At 43.1% G+C, this 24,610-nt stretch overlaps 3 protein-coding genes across 5 annotated transcripts; 1 reads left to right on the top strand and 2 right to left on the bottom strand.

Moving 5' to 3' along the window:
* Positions 1-643: 643 nt before the first annotated feature.
* LOC130539460 (uncharacterized) lies at positions 644-9,618 on the top strand. 3 transcript variants are annotated; one of them, XM_057057807.1, is made up of 6 exons: positions 644-734; positions 1,535-1,809; positions 1,965-3,668; positions 4,261-4,368; positions 9,038-9,145; positions 9,424-9,618. In XM_057057807.1, the coding sequence occupies exons 2-6, from the start codon at positions 1,536-1,538 to the stop codon at positions 9,606-9,608; spliced, it is 2,379 nt and encodes a 792-aa protein (XP_056913787.1). In that variant the 5' UTR covers positions 644-734; position 1,535; the 3' UTR covers positions 9,609-9,618. The 3 variants fall into 3 exon arrangements, with proteins under 3 accessions (XP_056913787.1, XP_056913788.1, XP_056913789.1); XM_057057808.1 differs by lacking the exon at positions 9,424-9,618 and adding an exon at positions 9,218-9,261; XM_057057809.1 differs by lacking the exons at positions 9,038-9,145; positions 9,424-9,618 and adding an exon at positions 4,580-4,690.
* On the bottom strand, positions 4,773-17,113 carry gad3 (glutamate decarboxylase 3). Its single transcript, XM_057057822.1, has 16 exons — positions 16,543-17,113; positions 15,524-15,622; positions 14,871-14,977; positions 14,349-14,484; positions 14,097-14,187; positions 13,873-13,985; positions 12,827-12,942; positions 12,433-12,512; positions 11,946-12,000; positions 11,568-11,684; positions 11,056-11,120; positions 9,798-9,876; positions 7,846-7,995; positions 7,423-7,530; positions 5,429-5,518; positions 4,773-5,350 (listed from the first exon to the last, which is right to left on the bottom strand). Exons 1-16 carry the CDS (start codon positions 16,562-16,564, stop codon positions 5,177-5,179), a joined length of 1,602 nt encoding a protein of 533 aa, XP_056913802.1. The 5' UTR covers positions 16,565-17,113; the 3' UTR covers positions 4,773-5,176.
* Positions 17,114-19,665: 2,552 nt separating this feature from the next.
* LOC130539477 (uncharacterized) lies at positions 19,666-20,055 on the bottom strand. Its single transcript, XM_057057844.1, has one exon. It carries the CDS (start codon positions 20,053-20,055, stop codon positions 19,681-19,683), a length of 375 nt encoding a protein of 124 aa, XP_056913824.1. The 3' UTR covers positions 19,666-19,680.
* Between the last annotated feature and the right edge of the window lie 4,555 nt (positions 20,056-24,610).

Genomic DNA, 24,610 nt, shown 5'->3' with positions numbered 1-24,610 from the left:
CAGTGTTAATTAGAGGTTCAGTGATATTTGACCCACTTCAGAGGGGCAGTGGCATCAGCTGCTCAGGCATCAGAAATCCGTGATCTGAGGGCTTTTGGTGATGCAGTGTTGTTCTGGGATGAGATTACTCACACATTTCTCCAAAAGAAAATCATTTTACTCAATCTGGCAAATATCAACCTTGCTGTGTTATGTGTAAAAACAGTTGTTGGCTTTCATTTGGTCTGTGTTTTGGCCCATGGACGAACGTCAAAATGAAGGTACATTCCTCCGGATGTTTACTTTAGCGATATTGATGGCACACAAAGGCATCACGGTGTTTTCAAAGTTACCCTCAATAAAATAAATTAGAACAAAGATCAACATGCCTGATTAGAGTTCAAAGATGACAAGTAATATATGAATCTGTCTTTCATCTATTGTGTTGATCAGCATCAGCCTTCAGGGACATTAAAACTAGTGTCAAGTTGTAATATCTATCTTAAAACAAATGTCAACACTATAGAACCATGTTGATGAATGTTGTCAGTAATCCAGGTCACTATATTTAACTCTGGACTTGTTTGAGGCAAAAATAATGAGAAGGAAGAAGATAGATTGAAATACCAGCAGGAGGCGTCTGTCTTCTCCATCAACTGATGACCAACACACGTGTAGAATCAATGACTACTTAAACTCAGGTGTGAGTGGGTGCTTCATGTTTTTTTCTCTGCTTTCTTCAAGTTCACAACAAGGTAAAGTGCTGATGCAGTGTCACAACAACTGCATTTTTTTTTAAAAGAGAAGAAAACAACTATCGAATGGCATTTACAATCAGTTCTTTTATCAGATGCCACACATTTATCAGCATTTAGGTGCAGCATTCAAAACCTTCTGAATTTTTATTGCACTCATGAAATAAGATGTCAAATGATGATAAGTCATGTGTTAGTTTAATGTTTTACAATTACCTTTTTTTCCACTTATGGTTTGTTTGCCGTCTTCTGTTTGTCTTGTTTTGGATAAAACATTAATTATTTTTATCTACTTCACACATCTATTCTGTGATGGAAATCTTTCACTGCATATATAACTAGTAGTTGTAAAATTGTGCAGCTCGGAATATTTTGTGTGCATACGGCCACTAAGTGGCGCTGTGCACCTTACAAAAACGTTCTGCAGTAACTGTGCGTACTAAATATGAAATGGCTGCATTTTGGCGCTAATTACTTCACAATCTTATTTGATGTGTCAAACTTGGAAACTCATGCATTTAAATGAAAAGATGACTGTTAAATTGATTTGGTTTGTATTCATAAGTGAAGTTTTTTTTTTTTTTTTTTCCGACTGCAGGTTACAGGTAAGATGACTAATTAATTGCATCGTTGTATAACTTCAACTGAAGTTTCTTTGTACATACTGTATAAGGTGATGGTGATACAGGGGAGGGAAAAAATCTGAAATGTTGCCCTGCACCCTGTGACTATGATTAGAATCTGGCTAAAGGAGGAATACAGAACTAAAGGGCTTAATCACTCGACATCTTGTATTGCAGGATGATGTCAGCAAAAGCAGCTGGGAACAGAGCTGGGCCAAATGACCCTGGACCAAATGGTGGAAATCTCCACTCTTGTCCCAACAACAGTGCACCAAATTGTGGACAGCAGGACCTGGGGGCACCAATGACCAGTCAGGACACAGGCCCTTCATCTCATCCACAGCAACACTTCTCTACCCGACCAGTTTTTTATGTTCCTGCACCACCTCCACCACCTTTCCTTCCCTTCCAGTGGCCTATGCCCTTCCCGTATAACCCCTTTGGGGTTTCAGGTAGCAATTTTTTTTTCCCCCACAAACTTTTTGTCAAACTTATAGGCATAATTCTGCCTTGAGACACAACTATATAGATTGATCTGTAGTAGTTTAAAATTTGTCAATCAAAATTTGTTCAACTTTGAGATTAACTGCAATCTCAATCTCTTTAGGTTATGGTATGGTCATTCCCCCATTTGCTCCTCCTCCATATGTGGACTCTCCAGCCTACATTTTACCCAACCCTCATATCCAGCCAGTTGACTATAGGCGTTTGCTGCACTCCCAAGTCCCTGTACCTAATACACCTTACCAGAACCCAAACCATACTCGCAGAATTCGGCTGCCTCACACAGCTCCTGTTCGAGAAACTGTCAACTCTGCAGTCCAAACAGAACCAATACAGAGGCACGTTGATCATTACACTGATGGGAGCCCACAAATTCGATCCGATTCTGGCCATGGAACTACCTCAGACTCCCCATCTTCCTCGAGCTCAAGCTCACGGAAACAAGCATCTGTTCATGACTGTAGTTTAACCAATGGCTGTGCAAGAGAGTTGCAGTCTCATAAGACCTGCAAAACTGGCACAGACAAAACTATCCTGACACTTCATCCCGTAGACGTCGAAGTCCCATCATGCGTCCGAATGACTGTGGAAAGACAGAAATGCAGTAAGGCTAGTGATCAGGCGAATGTCCTCCCTTACAAAAACAGTCACTGTAATATGTGGTCAGTAGGGTCTCCAGACAGTATAGTTCCAGTATGTAGTTCTTCTCAACAGGAGGATGAGGTCATCAAAGAAAGACGTGTCTCCTTTCCAGATATTTTAATGAGTTGGGGAAGTGGAACGCCACAAGCAACAAGCCAGAAAATCCCTGACAAGGACTTTGCTCAAAATGAGAACCAGCTGCAATTTTACAAAAATGTAAAAGAGGAAGAGAAGAGTCCAACAGCAACAAACACTTCAGTGGAGCTTAAAAACACTGATGTGGGTGATGATTCAGCAAATGTTCTGTGTTCTCCGGAATTTCAAATGGACTCAAGAAATGGGCCTCTATGTTTGGAGGAGTCTGAAAGACAATCCTGCCTCAAAGATCTGCTCTATGGTGCAAATGTGTCAAATGACCAAGTCAATGATGAGTTGGATTTGTCTGAAGAACCTACTGATATGATTTCCTACCAAAAGCTTTTAAGTAGCTATCACTTGAAGGTTAGAATGAATGAGTCTGTTTGGTCTGTGGAATCTCTTCCCCCTTTTATTCCCCCAAAGGAGTTGATACTTCAGAAAAAAAATGTTGATTCTGAAATGATCACCAAAATGTCAGAGGAAACAGAAACCCAAGACGTGACCAAATGTGACAATTCGGGTGACGAATCTAACAAAGAAAAAGCAGAGTTTCATGGGATTTCCTCATCTAGCTCTGTTTCGGTGTCCAAAAAGTTGTTTAATTTTACCTCCCCAACCAGAGCAGAGCCGAAGCCAGATCAGGGGTCACCTACAGGAAAAAAAAAAAAAGCTTCCCTCACCCCATCACCATGTGACATCACCACCACTGCAGAGGAAGTGGATGAAAATCGGTTTTCTGACCCAGAGGCTACTCAAAGTCCGAACCAGGAAGTGACTATAGAAAATACAGATCAGGAACAAAGCAAATGTACTCCGCCAGTATCCGTTGAGGGAGAAGTGATTCACAAAATGGGAACCGACATGGAAACTATCTCTTGTGGAGATGAGAGGTGTGGCGTGATGGTTGAACAGAGGACTGACACTGTGTCCCCATCTAAGGCACAGTTGGTGGACTGTGGCATCCAGTGTACTAGCTTACTACCATATCCTCAGGATGAACCAAGAAGATATATTTTCAAATATTCAGGTGGGTTTTATGTGTTTTTATGTCATAGATGGTGATGCAATGTTCTATAACAAATTGAATGGATTCCATCAGTACTGATGAGTAGCAGAACTCATTTGTTCACAAAGAGGAGCATGGAATCCTTCAATTCTTCTGATGAGTAATGTCCTGGCAAGCTATGTGTTAATTTAATTATGAAGTGTGAAATATAAATAATTCTGATCAGTAAAATTTTATGCCACTTTTTAATTTGGGTTTTTTTTCCGTATGAACTTGAATTGATACTGGACTTAAAGTAAATTAGTCCATTCATACTTGACTTTTGAATATGAAGCATTTTGAAACACTTTGTAGTGTAAATTTGCACTTCATTTTGGATTAGTACACATTTCTTTATGGCAGCTAACTAAAAATGTGTACCGTTAACTGGATATACCACTTGAATCCAGTCTCTAAAAGAAGACTGCTCCTGAGAACCTGAGTCCTAGTGGTGATGTCAAAATGGTTGGTTTAAAAATACATCCCCGGCAATATTTACAATATCCCTTTTCCCACTTCACGTTCTGTGCTTTTTAATTCAGAAATATGTATCTGGCTAAATTGACTGTTATAGACATGAAGAAAGACAACGGTGGTAAGGCTGAGGGATTCTGTAGTGGACAAATGCAGAAAAGTGGACAAATGCAGAAAAGCAAGAGGAACGGATTACGCAAGTACAGAGGTAATCAATATCATGCTATCATTTGGAACTCCCAGTCAGACCATAATTGGTAAAATATAATCATTTGAAGAGTTGGAGTGGTTTGGCAAAATTTATTTGGATTTTGAATTAAATGGTTGGCTTTTGTTACATTCAGCTGTTTTTTTGTTTTTTTTAAATATTTCATTTGCTTGTTTTGCCACTTTAGATGTGTTTGTTTTGTGTTTGTCAGGGAATGGAAGAAACCATTGGCAACGAGAGCCTGAAATGTTTTAATCAGATTAATATTAAAAATTTAAAGCAGACATTTTTCAATAAATTCATATTAAAACTTTTAAATGTATGTTGTGAATTCAGGTCTGTTATAGAAAAATCTAGTGTCTGTAGTTGTGAAATTTTGAAGAAAGTTGAAAAATCACTTTCAATATTCTTTCATGCCTTTATTAAAATAGGAATTGAAAAGATTTTACATGAAACAGCCCTTGTATTACAGAAAGTTTGCAGAAGTGTAACAAAACAGTGAAGTCTGACCCTTACTGTACAAAATATTTACACATTTTCATCTATAATATTGGACCAAGAAATGTATCCTAGTGATGTAAAAATGATTTTGTACTAATTCAAATGTTTGAGAAGTTCCGAACTGGATACTACTAGATTTAAGATGGTTTGGATTGCAAGAAGGTTTCCCCTGCAATCAGTAAAATTTAACTCGGATTAAAAGGTTAAACATTTCAAATGGCAGTTACTACATGTCTTCGACATAAAAATATATACTGTATATTTCAATTACGTGGACAGAATGAAATGTGTATTTAAATTGGAGACATCAGAGGTACTGGCCCAGCTGGACAATTTGGTCCAGAAGGAAGTCAATGTCTTCCTGCTGTGTAGCAGGATTAGATAAAACGCATCTGAAAAAATTGACTTTGCCTCCCAAAGGCTGGTAGCCAACCATAGCAGAGCCTTTCTCCATCATCCTAGCTTTAATCCAAGGAGCCAGCTGCACAGAGGTATAAAGTGAATGTTTAAAAAGTGAAAGTGTCCAGAGTGCAGACAAACAATATTATTCTGCACAAACCTGATGTAGTTTGGCCTCTTTTTCAGGCCCAGCTGGTAGACATCTCAAACTGGGTGGGGTGTACCAGAAACAGACAGTACAATGCTCTGGCTGGGAAAGAAGAGGTTGTCACTAATGAACACGATGACAGTTGGCAAAACCAAACGTGTAACAGTGGCATAAATATGAAAATTGGATTGTAGACATTATCATTAGGATGACAGAATTAGTGATGCAGGTTTGCCAAAGACCGAAATTAAATATTTTTATCTTATTGTGCACATTGAAGACTATTATTGCTTCATATTTTTGACTACAAACTCATGTACTCATGCAAAGTGAGTACCGGTATGTACAGTGCCTTGCGAAAGTATTCGGCCCCCTTGAACCTTGCAAACGTTCGCCACATTTCAGGCTTCAAACAAAGATATAAAATTTAATTTTTTTGTCAAGAAACAAGTGGGACACAATCGTGAAGTGCAACGAAATTTATTGAATAATTTAAACTTTTTTAACAAATAAAAAACTGAAAAGTGGGGCGTGCAATATTATTCTGCCCCTTTACTTTCAGTGCAGCAAACTCACTCCAGAAGTTCAGTTAGGATCTCTGAATGATCCAATGTTGTCCTAAATGACTGATGATGATAAATAGAATCCACCTGCTCTGTGATAGTCTCAGGGTTCTGTTTAAAGCGCAGAGAGCATCATGAAGACCACAGGAACACACCAGGCAGGTCCGAGATATTGTTGTGGAGAAGTTTAAAGCCAGATTTGGATACGAAAAGATTTCCCAAGCTTTAAACATCTCAAGGAGCACTGTGCAAGCAATCATATTGAAATGGAAGGAGTATCAGACCACTGCAAATCTACCAAGACCCGGCTGTCCCTCCAAACTTTCATCTCGAACAAGGAGAAAACTGATCAGAGATGCAGCCAAGAGGCCCATGATCACTCTGGATGAACTGCAGAGATCTACAGCTGAGGTGGGAGAGTCTGTCCATAGGACAACAATCAGTCGTACACTGCACAAATCTGGCCTTTATGGAAGAGTGGCAAGAAGAAAGCCATTTCTCAAAGATATCCATAAAAAGTCTCGTTTAAAGTTTGCCACAAGCCACCTGGGAGACACACCAAACATGTGGAAGAAGGTGCTCTGGTCAGATGAAACCAAAATCGAGCTTTTTGGCCACAATGCAAAGCGATATGTTTGGCGTAAAAGCAACACAGCTCATCACCCTGAACACACCATCCCCACTGTCAAACATGGTGGTGGCAGCATCATGGTTTGGGCCTGCTTTTCTTCAGCAGGGACAGGGAAGATGGTTAAAATTGATGGGAAGATGGATGGAGCCAAATACAGGACCATTCTGGAAGAAAACCTGTTGGAGTCTGTACAAGACCTGAGACTGGGACGGAGATTTATCTTCCAACAGGACAATGATCCAAAACATAAAGCCAAATCTACAATGGAATGGTTCACAAATAAATGTATCCAGGTGTTAGAATGGCCAAGTCAAAGTCCAGACCTGAATCCAATCGAGAATCTGTGGAAAGAGCTGAAGACTGCTGTTCACAAACGCTCTCCATCCAACCTCACTGAGCTCGAGCTGTTTTGCAAGGAAGAATGGGCAAGAATTTCAGTCTCTCAATGTGCAAAACTGATAGAAACATACCCCAAGCGACTTGCAGCTTTAATTGGAGCAAAAGGTGGCCCTACAAAGTATTAACGCAAGGGGGCCGAATAATATTGCACGCCCCACTTTTCAGTTTTTTATTTGTTAAAAAAGTTTAAATTATTCAATAAATTTCGTTCCGCTTCACGATTGTGTCCCACTTGTTGTTTCTTGACAAAAATTTTAAATTTTATATCTTTATGTTTGAGGCCTGAAATGTGGCGAAAGGTTGCAAGGTTCAAGGGGGCCGAATACTTTCGCAAGGCACTGTATATTCAAACTCTTTACACATAGAAAACCAAACATAGCATGGGGGGGTTTCCTCATGCAAGTTTCACTCACTTTAGAATCAAAGACAAGCTTGAAGTCTGTCCTCCTCTGCAGTTGATCATACAGATATTCAGCATTCTCTAAGCATTTGTTGATCTGAGCTTCAAAACCTTCTGAGCCCTGAGAATAATACATAAATCCTTTACTAGTTATTGTGAGTGTTTTTTGATGAAAATATTGGTCAGCACATTGTAGCTGTCCATGGAAGTATGGACATGAAACCCTACAATACATGCGGAGGAATAAGTGGAGAGAGAACTCTGAAGCTTTACCAAATACATCTGGAAAATGACAAAGCTGACATAACTGTCCTAAACTATGTAGATCTCTGTTCACTCTGTCATGCAAAGATCCTAACCACATATCATAGCTAAGTCTTTTAGGATCATTCAGAAATGGGTGTCAGGAATCATACATGTAATAAAGTATTCATACCTTTGCTTTCCACATCAGCCAGAATTTGAAGGCATCCACATGGCGGCCACACTGGATGCTCTTGTCCCCTGTGTCATAGCTCACATCATAATGTTTGTCTTTCTGGAAAAGGTACTCAGCCCCCAACTCGTTACACTCTTTTAACAGACCCTGCGGAGGGGGGTGGGGATTAAATACCCATGTATGCATTTAGTCTGAGTGAGCTGAGGACCACTTGCCCACCACTCCTGAAAATGTATGGGCTTGTGACTTGTGAGCTTTTGATCACAAATGAAAATATTTTCAATTTTAATGTTTAGCTTGCAAGTTAAGATCAATACTCCACTGAATGTGAAGCCTGGGACACACACAGCCCAGGCTGACAATATAAGAGGTCTTTTCATAGCACTGATGCTGAGTTGGTTCAGTCAACTTAAAGTTGATTGGTGTCTTTATCCTGCCAGCAAATTCTGCAAAAGAACTGCTGGGAAACACTACAAAGTCAACAGAAGCTGATTGTAGCATGTACATTCAATACATATGCAGTCTGTCCATGTCAGATTAGGATGGTTGAAGGAGTAACCTTTGACCAAGAGCTATCCTTTAATTCATATTAAAATAGTCTCTAGAAGTGTCTTTTTTTCACCTGAGAAACATTGCAAAGATCAGAAAATTGACACGGCACAATACTGAAAAGTTAGTCAATGCAGTCAATTGCTACTTCCAGGCTGGACTATTGTAATTCTTTATCAGGATGTCCAAACAATTCTTTGAGAAGCCTCCAGCAGATCCAAAATGCTGCAGCTAGAGGGTATTGACAAGAGATCAAATAACTCCCGTACTGGCATCTCTTCATTGGCTGCCCATTAAATCTAGAATCATTTTTAAAACTCTTCTGACTTACAAGGTCCTCAGAGGCCTAGCTCCATCCTACCCGGAGGAGCTAGTGACACCGTTTCATCCCAATAGACTGCTCTGTTCTCAGAATGCTGGTTTACTTGTGGTAAACACAAGTCGTCGTCCCCCCCGCTGTGGAACCAGCTCCCTGTCCAGGCACGGGAGGCTGACTCCATCTCTACTTTTAAGATTAGAGTTAAGACCATCGCCTTTGAAAAAGTTTAGAGTACTGTGATTCTGTAGTTAGTCATTATTGTAGTTTAAATATTATGCTTAGAGGGTCAGGGTTTTCTAATTATTAGTTATGCTGCTATAGGCCGAGGCTTCCGGGGTCCAGAAACACAATCACCTGACCTGCTTCTATCACCCTGCTGGTTCATGGCTGCCTCTCCTCTCCTCTTATCCTCCACTTCTCATCTTGTAGGTCAGTGATTATGTCATGAACACGTTTTCTTGCATAGGTTTTGTGCTTCTCCGTCTCTCTGTGTCCATCTAGTAATCACCTACCTCATAGCTGTGCATTGACCTGCCAACCTCTGACCCCACTGATCCAGTCAGCTATTGTACTTATAGCTTCCAAAATGTATTTACATAATTTGTGCCTATTGTGTACTTATAGATTCCAAAATGTATTTACATAATTTGTGCCTATTCTCTCTTCTACCTGTCCTCTCCCCCTTTTTCTCCTCCCTCTCTATCCAGCTGGCCTTCAGCAGGAGGGTCCTGACATACTGTATGAGCCTGGTCCTGCTCAAAGTTTCATCCTGTTAAACGGGAGCTTTTCCTTTCTACTGTTGCTTGATGGAGGTCATGCCCTGGGGTTCTTACTTAAAATGCCTAGACACAATTTTGATTGTAACAGATGCTATATAATAAAGATGATTTGATGGTAGTCTACATATCACTTGTAAAGCATTGCATATTCATGTTTCTAGCGCGCTACTGGATGTTGCTAGACAAATTTGATTTGACAATATTTCAGAAATTAGAGCTGTCTACATACTTAGATGAATGTTCTCCATGATGAGCTGTGAATTGTCTCATTATAAATGAAGCAGGAGAAGGTAATGTCTTACTCTCTTCTTGACCAGTATGGCAGAACACTGCAGAGGGACACCCATCATCTTATGTGGATTCCATGTCACAGACCAGGCTCTGGAAAACGGCGATCAAAACGTCAATAATCCCACACACTGATATCGACAACCTCAGGCATCACTTTTGGCTTTAAGGGACAATTTTACAATGTTAAACCTTGTTTCTTTAGGTTGTCAAATAATCAGGCAATAATTGATCCCGCTTTCATTGCCATCGGTGTAAGCAGTTTATATTTTACACGGTGGAGCCGCAGCGACATATGTGCGATGGCAATGTTCCCTCGAAGCTGCGCGCTTGCGCAATCGCGCACTGCTTGCACATACTCTATGCAGCGCACAAAATAAAATTCAACAGAAACGTATTAATTAATGTCTAATTTTAGAACTGATATAATCTAGTTAATTAGACCAGTAATATTGTTTTCTGTACTATTTCGCAACGTAACTCAATGAGCGACAGGTGTCCAGCCAATGATCCGATACAGTTCACTTACGCTACGCAGCCAATCAACATTGACAGTGTTTGCGTATGTGCCCTGCCTTTACTCGCCGTGCACGTTAGCTAGCTAACAGCAGTGCAGCGGATCTAAGAGACGCAAATGCTAATCCCTTATCATAGCGAAACGAACGGGCAGAGCCACATCCACTCATCAAGCCAAAGTAAAAAAGAAATGCGGTTCTTTTAAAATGGAATGGCTGTCGGAGTATGTGCAAATAGAAGAACAAGCGGTGAAACTTAGTGAGATTTTTTCCTTTTCCAGGACTCTTCCTATGGTTAAAGCAGGACTCTCACATATAACAGTACACATCTCATGAACAACAAGATTTTTGTCTTTTTCATTTTATGTGCTGCTGTCATTTGATTCTTTTAATGAGCCATGTAACTTGCTATGATCCAAGGTTTTGAACAAGCGTGATACTGGTGTGTGGCCACAGCGTACCCATCTGATGTTGCTCACAGTGGTCCTCAGTGTGCTCAGGGAACTTGTGTCTGCTCAGACACATGAAAAATTAGAGGGAACATTGGGCGATGGTATGGTCAACCAAGAATAAGCCACCAGCTCTCAGATCAGTTCCCTACAGACTGAGCTAATGGTTTTTAAATAACCACTGAAATATAGACAAAACATATGGTTTATTTAGTCTACGCTGGGTCATGCAAAAAAGGCTTTTCCCTCTCAAAAATGACGGACAGACAGACTTTTAATAAATGTGTGGAGTCAGGATAGATAGATACCTTTCGATGCCCTGCAGTTTCATCCTGTGTCTGTCAGAAATCAAGAGGCCTCCACCCCAGGCTGCCTACACATGGTTACACATTTTCAAATACTCAGACAACATGCCAAACCTGTGTGCAATATCTATAATTACATCCATTATAAAGTCCATTCTGTCAAGCACTCTTTTATGGCACATACTGTAAATACTAATTATCATCACTGGTGCAGGACCTACACCAATGATGATAATTGACCTACACTGTAGGTCGAATGTCTGTAGAGCTTTACATGCTAAAATAAACAGCCTTTAATTACACTGCATGATTGTGGTTCTGGGGATACTGGACTTTGGTGTTTTTCATTTTTCACCCAAATGTCCAACAGATCAATTGAGCAATTTAAAACCAATATTAGACCATTACTGAAATTGTAACATAAATTGAAATTGTAATTGTATGGTTGAAAAGTCAAAGGTTCATACTTTGTGTTTTAATGGTCAAACTAAGAAAGATAAGATTGTGTCTCTTACATCAACATGCATCCACAGTGAGTGTCTATGGCAGATATCTGCGATGTCATTGAGAGGATCAAATGCTCCATATACAGTGGTACCAGCTGTTGCATTGACATAGATTGGAACCAAACCCTGTGAGACAGAAGCTGGTATTACTTCATAATAAGCTAATTGATTCAGTCTTGACACACTTCTATTAGCTCATCTAAAGACAAGGTTAAAACTTGGGACTTCTGGGACAGTGACCCAAGTTTAGACCCAAAGAAGTCTTTTGGTTGAAAGGTGAATCATCCTCAAACAAGAATGTGGAAATTCATTTGAGATAGAACTGACTTATATTCATTTTTTGTGCTAACTGTCCAAGATTAGCTCTGAGGAAAACATTTACGGTACCTTCTTTTTAGTTGAAACAATGGCTGCCTCTAGTTCAGCAGAAATCATTTTTCCTCTGAAACAGGAAATATACATGTGAGGAACAAAGCATATTGTTAACCCAGACTACATAAGTGACTCAGAGTTATGGATTGTAAAATGCCAGTATTTACATTTATCCCATTTTAGAAGCATAATTGTTGTAGTAGTTATTTTTTAAATCATTGGGCTGTCATTTCAGCAAATATAAAACAATAAAAATAAAAGTGAGTCAGTTCTCCACTGATGAAATGAACTACAGACACAATGTAGTGGAAATACTTAAAAAAAACTTTCACATCAACATTCTATTGATATTCACAACAAAATCAATAAAGATATGATTAAGTGCACTGAAACTTTGCCGTGAAAAACCACACAGACACACCTGAGCAAACAGATCATTGTTTTGCATTACAATTGCTGTTAGCTCATATCTGTTTACCTGGGAAGAAAGAAGCTCACCTACCTTTCATCACATTTCACCATGACCATATTGTCAGTGCCCAGCCCCAGCACAGCTGCAGATTTCTTTAGGGAATAGTGACTCTGAATAGGTGGAAAAACTGAGCATTGGTCAACAAACAACACTTTGAATATTGTAGAAAGGCACGCTAGTCTGTTTGACTAAGAAGTTCCCGGGTATATTCGAAATAACACTGACAAGTAAGGAAGTTATACACCTGATGGCTAACAATGATAAAAGATATCTGTACATGACAGAAATAGTAATGTTGTCAGGGTTAGATTGTACTTTTATAGTATGTCAGACAGAAGTTGCCGCATTAAATCCAGGTAAAAACTGTGCGTCCTTGCATGCTAGTCAGTGTTGTAACTGTAATAATGGAGTGAGGAGTGTTTACATGTTCTGAAGTGAAGAGGGCCAGTTGAGGCAGAGCTCCCATTCCTCTGGTCTTCACCTCTGGGTAGAAGTGATATCTGGCCAACAGGATACTGTACAGATTGGATATGGTGCCTCCTTCAGACAGAGAATACACACAAGTAGCAGCACCACTCTTTAAATTTATTTTGCTATCACAGTATTAAGACCGGGAACCACTCTTCTAAAACAAGCTGAATCATCAACAAATACTATAAGAAATAAGAAATTTAAAAAAAGAATAGAAATCAAACTATCAAAGGGAAAGAAGAATTAATGCTAATATATTTCTACTACAGTGAGCAGTACTGTTGTCTTTAGGCTGTCAGTCAGTGCAGTTTAGGATGATGGGGAAAATGTATTTAGCATGTTTAACCCGTACCCCAAAAGAACTCTTATGTTTTAAATCACAACAACATATAGTGTGCAGTGAATTCTATTCATGAATCTCTTCTCAGATCCAAGTGATCCTCTAAATCATTCAAATCCATCAACAAGTCTTTTGAATATAATATAACAAAACAGAGGTTTTCTAGCAGAAACAAAGATGATTTTTTTTAAAGAATCTGGTGTAACTTCTTATGTCAGTGGAATTGCATTAAAAGAAAGCCTGAGGTGAAAATCCCATATGATTCTCAGCACCTGATTTTAAGAGTGCGAACCACAGGAATGGAGGTGGGGCGTAACTCTAGGCAGTACCAGGAGATAATATTCAGATAATAATAAAGCACTTTTTTTTCTTTGAGCCATCCATCTGTCAATCCAGTTTTTTCCTTGCGGGGTCGTAGGCGAAAGCTGGAGCCAATCCCAGCTGCACTGCATTTAGAGGATTGCTTAAATAACCTTAGCATAATGTTCCGTGAATCTTGACAAATCTTATTATTGCACTGGTACAAAAAGATTAAAGTGGAGTTGTTGTCATTGGAAAAAATTTAAGTTAGTTTATTAAAAACTCATTCTTTGAATCCTGTCACAGTAATGCTTGTTGTTCTGTAGTCAGAACTAATGACCTAAGAAACCTGTCTGTACCTGGACAGAAGATTCCATCTCCCTCATCTTCTAACCATCCCACAATATTTTGCATCTTCTTGAGTAGAACCTCCTCCATAAGAACAAAAACAGGGGACACCTCATATGTAAACCTTGGAAAGAAACAAATGTATAAAGTGAAGGACATGTCATACTGCATGCTATCTTATTTTATTTTACTTTCAGTTTCTCTCTGAAACTGTTGACTGTTAGTGACATATTACATGTTACTATTTGCTGTAGATGTCAACCACTCGCCAGCTAAACCAACCACATCCAGACCCGAGGACAGCTGGTTGAAGAAACGGGGGTGACCTGAAAAAATAGAAAATAATAAATCTGGCTACACTTGCTTTTGTACTGTATTTATATTTTCTCAACAGTTTCCAAAACATTACCATCAAACTATTCCCCCATCACACACACACACAAACATACATACATACACACAAACAAATACATACGTACACACAGACCTGTTCGGACACCATACTTGAGAGTATCCCTGCAATCTACCAGTATTTGCTCGAGAGTTTCTGGTTGGTCAGGCAACTCCATGTTAAGGCCCTCCAATCCAGCCTTTAGCTGATGTGGATGGTGAAAGTCCAGTACCTAAAAGAGAGACAGTGATTTTAAAATTATGAAATTCCTTGTGTTAAATTTGAAATTATCAGTTTGAAAATTAAATGTAGATCATTTTCAGATCTCTGATTTCAATGTAGTTTAATAGAATGTCATCTTTTCTTGAGGTCAGAATTTGGCTGGTTTCCTGGTCTGTTTAGTTTATAATGCACCAAATGTTTGAAATGATATATAAAGACAAGAAAAATGTCAGCTTTCATATAATTGAGTTGTAGTGCATGAAGAATGTTCCTTGACTTTGCCTTGATAGTTTAACTGCTGGACATTGGTCACATTTATTGTTTTAACAGAAAAACTGTAATTTATTGCATTCTGCTGTTGCAGTTGTACTTTATTTGAAACCAACAGGTGCATACCTTTGAGTTCCGTTGATTTGACTTATGGATATAGGCCCATAAAATGTTTGACACCTCCTGCAGAAACTTTCTTGTTATTTCTTCACCACCAAAAGCAGGTAGCAAGTCTGTGTGTGCACACATTATTTTACGGTTATTGTTGTTGTTTTAAATTCCACCAGCTTCTACGAATTTCCATCTACACTATTGTAAGCAGTTGGAGAAAATGGATGAGCGGGTTATTATGAGTAATATTAATAATATGACAGAGTTTTGGTAGGGAGGGGATGCTGCTATTGTTGTGTTTATGTGTGCATTCAATATGTTATATTGAAAACTAATTTCACTATTAGTACATTTATATACAGTATTTGTAAGATATTTTTATGCACCAAACCAAACCGCAGATCATAAATAAAGTCCAACCCAAAACAAAGATTCTAGGTCCATTTGATGTCCTGAGCATCAGATATCAGCATATGTATGTAGAATAATTATGTTCTCTACTGTTGTTGAAACCACTGTAAACCATTGTACAAATATACAGCTCAAAAAATTGTTGGTTAAAGCCCAGTGATTGTGATGAACAGTACTGTGTGCAAATGAGGAGAACAGAATCTTCTGTCTTCTCTACTACCCCCACTGTTCTGTGAAACTGTCTTAACTGTTTTCACCTTTGCTGTAGATGCTGTTGAAATCAACAGGCTTTCTATCTTTGACTGCTGGATTTTCTTGCTGTTTGTCCCGTGGTGCTGCTTTCTTAATGATTCTATCTGAAAATATAAAACATATAAATTATTTTGTTATGATCAGGTATTATTATATCAGATCTACAATGATGAATAGAGAAAACCTGTCACAAGCGATATAAGTATAAGATTTACAGGTTGGACAGTTTGTCCTGGTGTCACACACATTCTTAGAACGTTTACTCTCAAAAATGTTCTCTTCTCCACGAATTGTTTTGTCATCTAAACTTATCTGTCACACAACAGTGGCAGGAACAAGTCTTCTGTATTGTCAGATCATAAAAACTTGTTTTCAATTAAAAAAAATTGGAGTGCACAAGATTGATTGGAATGCATAGAATAGAACTGAATCATGTTAAAATAAATGTTCTTCTTTTGAATACATTGTACATAAATAATTATTGCAGAAAAAAGGTATTTGACTGTAATCAAACCATGTTATGAGTTGGTGACTTGTCCAGGTTTTACACATGTTGCCCAACGGCAGCTGGGATAACTTCAAAGAACAAATTAAGGTAAAAACGGTTGAAGATGGATGAGTGTATGGCAAATACCCAGTTTGCTGTGAGAAATTTGTTTTCTAAGCCAAAGTAAGTAAATAGTGTAATTTTTCCTCTGGGTCATTCTGCTATCAAGGGCACATCAAGGATAACAGTGGTCAGGATTTTTATGTCTTTTTTTGCATATTATTCAAATAAAGTATATAGTGGTATAGTGTTTTACAGTCAAGCTGCTCACATAGACAGATTAAACTTCACAATTAAGAAAACTACATTTAATTTTAATTGCTTTATATATTTTAGGCATGTTTCAAAAGAGAAGCAATGAACAGAGCACCTCACCATCAGTGAAAATACATACATCAATATCATTTATAATTAAATTTGATATTTTTCAAAATATGTATGGGGGAAAAAACATCAATAAATCACTCAGTGACTTACCTGACAGCTTTTCAAACTCCATAATCAGTGCCGGTTCTTATAAGTTATAATGTTTCGGAGTAGTTTAATAAAGGATGGTATGATAGCAATACAGACCGACTGTGATATTTGTGGATCACACCCTCTGATGTGCTGGTCACTCTACATAGAATTTAAAAGAAGGTGTGGTTTGCATTCTGCTCTATGGCTGCCTGCTGAATGCATGTTTGACTTTAGCTCAATAACAAAAACGAGATTTAAACAAATACAATGTCTCATTATTCGAGTTTCAAAACAGAAGTTAAAAAAATAATTCTTTAAAAACTTGAGCTTTAAACTGTAAAATATATTTTTAATGTGGAAAAAAATTGGTTCCAGCTTGGATTATAAAAAATCTTTTAAACCTAGTTGGAATATAAGGATTAGTAATGTTGTCCTTTTTATTTCTATTTTGGTTTGGTTTTGCTCTCTTATGTTGAGTGTTCTCTTTCTGGTTTTGTCTCCTTTTTTTACACATCTCCTGTGTGTCTTTCTGCTCAGAGTCACTCAAGGTACCAAAGAAGGAATTTGAAGATGTCACTGAAGATTTTGTCCAAAAAAAACACTCTGGGTATGTTTTTAAATGAAAAGCCACAAAACACTGATTAGGAAGTAAGTTTATATTGCGCAATATGGAGACAACAAAACTCCAGTACAGGTGTACATCTGAAAAGTGTCTCCCTGAAGGGAAAGTTCAGACAGCATTTATATTACAGTGAGCTCTCCTAAAAAGGTGACATTTCCAGTCTGGTTGGAGAACTATTCCAGTCTGGCTGTCAAACATGCAGTGTCCATTTTCAGATGTCTTCACAGGCTCCGAGCTCCTGCTGGCCATTGCATGTTTCCCAGTAACCGAGCCTTTTGACATCAACAATCTTTTTAAATAGCCAGGCAGTTGTTGTTGGCTATATGATAAACTCAATATGGTCCCAGAAGCCGGAGAATTCCTTATCAAAGACCACTAAAAAACAACTCAATCAGCCAAACATAGACTGGAACAGTGGGAGTTACCACCAGACACACCAGCACTGCCTCAACACCAGCTAAAACACCAGCTAGACGACAGTCCCCCAAGGAGTGAAGCTGAGAGTGAAGTAAGGAAGCTTCAGCTTCACGTCCAGGACCAAATGGAGTTTCATACTGGCTGTATGAAAACACCACAAATACCTCGCACTTCTTGTGGAGGCAAATGAAAGCAGAATATACAAACCACCCCAAGTTTGGCAGAGAGCAGGGATAGCATCATTGAACAAAGGATGACAACCTCCCTGATACATAACAACTCAATCAACACAATGGTCCAGATAGCCGGTACAAATGGTTTTTCAGGATGCTTAGAACACACAAGCATGCTATGGCACCAGCTCTTATCTACCAAAAGTAAAGTGAAGAAAGAGACCTACACATTTCTGGGCTGAGCCAATGTATTTGGATTTGCTCGCCATTCCCTCATCTGGAGAACCTTCAACTTTTTTCACAACCCAAATACCAACACAGAGCTGGTCAATTCAATTCAATTCAATTCAATTCAATTCAATTCAACTCAACTCAATTCAATTCATCTTTATTTATGTAGTGTCGCGCACTTTACAGAAACCCAGGGCCTGACCTGTGTCAGGGAAAAACCCCTTTAACACAAAGAAAACCTTGAGCAGGACCAAGTTAAAATGAGGGCCCTCCTGCTGATGGCCAGCTAGGCAATGGAGGAGGAGAACAAGGGAGGACAGAGAAATGAGACTAGACATACATCATAGTACATTCATTAAAATTAATCAAATCAAAGCTGCACAGCTATGGGTTGGAGATATTCATCTACAGATACCACCAATGTGTTATCAACCCCAGAGGGGAGTGGAGTGGGAGGGAAGGAGGCCATCAATTAGCAGTGTGACAAAAACATTTAGGTGGTCATGTTTCCCTAAACCTGCAGCCTCAGCCTCTTGCAGAATACCGGTAGCTAAGATGATACCCCAAATTATTAGATAACCCAGTTCTACTATAATCATTTTGACTAGAAAAATGACTGTAACTACAGTTATTTTACTGACTATACACTTTCTCAGAGGAAGAATTTAAGTCTACTCTTAGACACAAACTACTTTGTCAATTCTGTGTCAAAACAACAGAATACACATCATCGCAACCATTGAAAGTACAATGAATGGCAGGATGTACCATTTCCCCATTAGCCTTCACCATGGGAATGGAAGGGATTATTTGAGCATTGAAGAGAATTATTTTATCTTGTTAGCATGTGTTATACAATATGTTTTTGTTTTATGTTACAATTAGTTAGGGATAGTATATAATCTTTAGTAGGAATACACATAAGCAAGTCAGTTGACCCTTCCTTGACATGAATACTGCTTAGACAGTTGGAGCCAGGCAGACAGGAAATGGTAGACCCCCATCGTAAAACATGACAGCATAATTTACTGTGACGGGTGCAGTTTGGACCCAAATGCAGCACTCTGGAAAGCTGGACCGTAGTAATGCCTTTTATTAACACACGGGCAAACAGGAACTCAGGCAGACAAGGAAACACAGGAACTAGTCTGTTCTTCAGGCTCCGGGCCCACACAAAGTCTATGGGTTGCAGGCTCGGGGAGTGGGACGAGCAGCAGCGAAGTCGGGGCCGGGCGGAGAAGTCAAAACCAGGTGAGCAGACAGGAACCAGAGACGCTGAGGCAGAAGTCGTAGTCAGGGGCAGAAAGCAGGTAGGTTGTCCGGGGAACAGGCAAGGCAGGCAGAACCAAGACAGGCAGGGTCGGTAACGGGTAATCTGGCAGGGAAACAACGCTGGAAAGTCTCGCATGAAAGCAGAACAACAATCTGGCACTGAGTGAGTGTGAGGCTGGAGAATATATACTGGTAGGTGAGCTGATTGATGACTGAGAGCAGGTGTGGTGATCAGTGACTGAGAGCAGGTGTGGTGATCAGTGACTGAGAGCAGGTGTGGTGATCAGAGGGTGTGGTGAGCAGGGCAGTGGAAAAGTACTGGGACAGGAGGGAACTGGGGAAAAGGGGCTGTGACAGAACCCCCCTCAAGGGACGGCCCCTGACGTCCCAAAAACAAAGGCCAAGCTGAGCCGGGTGGGTGGAGGGGGGCCTGGAGGAGGGCTAAAATTCTTCCAAGGCCTCAGTCTCAGCTTCCTCTTCATCCTCGTCACTGGAAGCCTCGGATGACAGGGAGGACAGAGTCTCTAAATTGGCACCCCCACCAGCATTGGGGATCTTGGAGGGCTGGTCAGGGTGACAGTGATGGAACTCGCGGATGAGCTGCACATCCAGGATGTGACGGGCTGGGACCCATGACCTCTCCTCTGGGCCGTATCCCTCCCAGTCTATGAGATACTGAAGACCCCTTCCACGGTGGCGGGAGCGCAGCAGGCGGCGAACTGTGAAGGCAGGACTCCCATCAATAATCCGTGGAGGTGGTGGCGGCTGAGAAGCAGGCATCAACGGACTCTCGAACCGGCTTGATCCTGGAGACATGGAAGGTTGGGTGGATCCGCATGGCACGGGGCAGCTTGAGCCTGACAGCCACAGGGTTGATGACCTTCTCGATAATAAATGGCCCAATGAACTTAGGAGCCAGCTTCTTGGACTCCACCCTCAAGGGAAGGTCTCGGGTCGAGAGCCATACCTTCTGCCCCACCAGGTAATTGGGAGCCCGGGAGCGACGGCAGTTGGCTGCCGTCGAGTAACGGTCAGCTGCTCGTAGGAGAGCAGCCCTGGCCTCGCCGACGGACAGGAAGCTTCCCTCTCCAGGGCTGGGAACAGCGGCGGCTGGAAGCCATAGGCGCACTGGAAGGGAGAAAGTCCAGTGGCAGAGCTGGTTAGGGTGTTGTGGGCATATTCCACCCACAGTAGATGCTTGGACCAAGTGGAGAGGTGTCTGGACGCCATGCAGCGAAGCGCCGTCTCCATCTCCTGATTCACCCTCTCCGATTGGCCGTTGGATTGGGGATGGAACCCAGAGGAGAGGCTTACGGTGGCCCCGATGAGGCTGCAGAACTCCCGCCAGAATACGGACGTGAACTGGGGACCCCGATCAGAGACTACATCCGACGGAAGGCCGTGGAGCCGAAATATGTGCTGTAAAACAAGTTCAGCAGTCTCCTTGGCCGATGGAAGCTTGGGTAGGGGCACAAAGTGGGCCATCTTGCTGAACCGGTCTACCACAGTCAGGATAGTGGTGAATCCGCCCGACGGTGGCAGACCGGTAACAAAGTCCAGCGAAATATGGGACCAGGGTCGATGTGGCACAGGCAGAGGTTGCAGGTAACCGGCAGGGGCCTGGCGGGAGGACTTGTGCAGACTGCAGATCGGGCAGGCGTTGACAAACTCTCTGGTGTCCTCCTCTAAAGTGGGCCACCAGAACCGCCGCTGCAGGACCTCTTTAGTGCGCTGAATCCCTGGGTGACAAGTGAGCCGGGAGCCCATTGTAGGACGTCAGACCCTCCGGGACAAACAGGCGGTCAGGAGGGCAGGAGCTGGGACCAGGTTGGTTCTCCAGGGCGGCTTTTACACGCTCCTCCACCTCCCAGGTGAGAGAAGCCACAAGGCAGGGAGCAGGAAGAATGGTGTCTGGGTTGAGGGCAGTGTCCTCTGTTCCCAGGAACTGGCGAGATAGAGCGTCAGGCGTGACGTTGCGGGAGCCCGGCCAATAGGCGAGGGAAAAGTTGAACCTGGTAAAGAACAGGGACCACCTGGCCTGACGGGAGTTCAGTCTCTTAGCCGAACGGATGTACTCCAGGTTCTTGTGGTCCGTCCAAACCAGGAAGGGCAATTTAGTCCCCTCTAACCAGTGACGCCATTCCTCCAACGCCAGTTTCACCACCAACAGTTCTCGGTTCCCAATGTCATAATTTCGTTCTGCCGGAGACAGACGTCGGGAGAAGAAGGCACAGGGGTGCATTTTCTGGTCATCAGCAGAGCGTTGAGAGAGAACGGCGCCGATCCCCACATCAGAAGCATCGACCTCTACTATGAACTGCCTTTCAGGATCAGGAACCAGGAGAATGGGAGCTGAGGTGAACCGGGCTTGAGGTTCTGGAATGCCTCCTCGGCAGCCTGGGACCAACGGAAGGGTACCTTGGAGGAGGTGAGAGAAGTGAGCGGAGTGGCCACGGTGCTGTATCCCTGGATGAACCTTCGGTAGAAGTTGGCGAATCCCAGGAACCGTTGCAGCTGTTTCCAGGACTCGGGGATGGGCCAGGAGGTGACGGCAGAGACCTTGGAGGGGGTCCATCTCCACACTGCCTTGACCGATAATGTATCCCAGGAAAGAGACGGAGGTAGCATGGAATTCACATTTCTCCGCCTTGACAAACAGCGAGTTCTCCAGCAGGCGTTGGAGGACGGCCTGGACATGATGCACGTGTTCCTCCTTGGAACGGGAGAAGATCAGGATGTCGTCCAGGTAGACAAACACAGTCTTGTTGAGCATGTCTCTCAAAATGTCATTAATGAGTGCCTGGAATACAGCCGGGGCATTAGTAAGGCCGAAAGGCATGACCAGGTACTCATAGTGTCCAGTGGGTGTGTTGAAGGCGGTCTTCCACTCATCCCCCTCCTGGATCCGGACTAGGTGGTAGGCATTGCAGAGATCCAACTTGGTGAAGACCATGGCCCCCTGAAGCAGCTCAAAGGCTGAAGCGATGAGTGGGAGAGGGTATCGATTCTTGACCGTGATCTCATTGAGGCCCCTGTAGTCGATGCAGGGCCTCAGGGACCTGTCCTTTTTCTCCACAAAGAAGAACCCTGCCCCGGCAGGCGATGAGGAGGGACGGATAATCCCGGTAGCCAGAGCGTCATTAATGTAGACCTCCATGGCCTCTCTTTCTGGCGCAGACAGTGAGTAGAGACGACCCTTGGGAGGCGTGGTGCCGAGCTGAAGGTCTATGGCGCAGTCGTAGGGTCGATGAGGGGGCAGGGAGGTAGCCTTAGCCTTGCTGAACACCTCCCGGAAGTACTCGGGGGTCGGAGGGTACCGCAGACAGGTCGGGCGCCGGAATGGATTCGACTGATAGTAGAGGCACGGCAGCTTGATTAAGGCAGACCTGGTGACAGGAGGAACTCCACCCCAGAATGGAACCCGTCGCCCAGTCAATGTGGGGATTGTGACGACGGAGCCAGGGGTAACCAAGGATGAGTGGGAGGTGAAGTGACTTCAGGACGTGGAATTGTATGGTCTCGTGGTGGTTGCCCGACAGAAGCATGTGGATGGGCGTGGTCTGGTGAGTGACAGTCCCTAGGAGATGGCCATCCAGGGCGCTGGCAGGAACTGAATGTGGTAACGAAACCCGGTCGATACCCAGCTGGACGGCGAGCTCCTCATCAATCAGGCTGACATCAGCCCCGGAGTCTATGAAGGTGGCAAGGGTGTGAGAGCCCCCCGCCAACATGAAACAATGGCAGGGGGCAGAGTCTTGAGTCCGGCTCAGCAGTACCCCCCCGTCTACTGCTGAGCCCTCCCCTTTTACTGGGCAATGAGAGACAAAGTGCCCAGCCTGTCCGCAGTAGAGACAGAGGTTCCCCTGTTGTCGTCGCTCTCACTCCGCAGGAGTCAGGCTGGTGCGTCCCACCTGCATGGGTTCGGCCCCCCAGATGCGGGCCCTGTGAGAAGGTTGGAGGCGGCTGGAGATCCTCGCAGGCGGGCAGATGACCGGTGCGCCGCCTCTCCCTGGCGTAGCTCTCTTCTCCTTGCCTGGATGCGCCTGTCCAGCCTAGAAGTCAGCTTGATGAGTCCATCAAGGGAGGGCGGAAGATCAAAGGGAACCAACGCATCCTTTATGTATGGCGCTAGCCCATTGAGGAAGGCATCGCACTGGGCTGCTGGGTTCCAGTCACTAAGCCGGGCCGGGTACGGAAGTCGATAGCGTAGTCAGCAATGGGCCGACTTCCCTGCTTCACGCTCATGAGTCCCCCGGTGGCATCCGGGCCCAGAGAAACAGGCCCAAAAACCTTACGAAGTTCCACAGAGAAGGCCTGGAAAGAGGAACAGGCCGGCGTGCCCCTCTCCCACTCTGCCGTTCCCCACAGGCGTGCTCTGCCAGTCAGGTGATTGATGGTAAAGGCGACCTTCGCTGCCTCCGAGGCGAAGGTGTAGGGCTGCAGAGCAAACAGGATTGAACAGTTCGTGAGGAACGGATTACAGCCCTCTGGGGTTCCCACCCGGGGCTCTGGAGCAGTGCCTGGTGGGGGAGCAGGAACCGGAGGAGGAGGAGCTGGAGCAGGAACAGGAGCGGCCGGTTGTGACACTGAGACCACCAGCTGTTGGACCTGGGTGGCTACTGACATTAATGCCCGCTCCAGGGCCGATGCTGTCTGCCGAGCCTCCGCAGCATTGGAGGCTAGCTGGGCCTTGAATTGTTGGAGCCTTCCCTCCACTTGGTCCAAACGAGACTGAGGTGGTGACGAGTGTGCTGGGTCCATGTTTGGCCAGATTGTACTGTGACGGCTGCAGTTTGGACCCAAATGCAGCACTCTGGAAAGCTAGACCGTAGTAATGCCTTTTATTAACACACGGGCAAACAGGAACTCAGGCAGACAAGGAAACACAGGAACTAGTCCGTTCTTCAGGCTCCGGGCCCACACAAAGTCTATGGGTTGCAGGCTCGGGGAGTGGGACGAGCAGCAGCGAAGTCGGGGCCGGGCGGAGAAGTCAAAACCAGGTGAGCAGACAGGAACCAGAGACGCTGAGGCAGAAGTCGTAGTCAGGGGCAGAAAGCAGGTAAGTTGTCCGGGGAACAGGCAAGGCAGGCAGAACGACGACGGGCAGAACGACGACGGGCAGCAGAACGAAGACGGGCAGAACGAAGACGGGCAGAACGAAGACGGGCAGAACGAAGACGGCAGAACGAAGACGGGCAGAACGAAGACGGGCAGGGTCAGTAACGGGTAATCCGGCAGGGAAACAACGCTGGAAAGTCTCGCATGAAAGCAGAAGAACAATCTGGCACTGAGTGAGTGTGAGGCTGGAGAATATATACTGGTAGGTGAGCTGATTGATGAGTGAGAGCAGGTGTGTGATCAGTGACTGAGA

Source organism: Takifugu flavidus, chromosome 15 (assembly GCF_003711565.1).
Source record: "Takifugu flavidus isolate HTHZ2018 chromosome 15, ASM371156v2, whole genome shotgun sequence".
Classification (NCBI taxonomy): Eukaryota; Metazoa; Chordata; class Actinopteri; order Tetraodontiformes; family Tetraodontidae; genus Takifugu; species Takifugu flavidus.
Note: the sequence above shows the minus strand (reverse complement) of the source record. Positions and strands in the feature narration are given on the sequence as shown.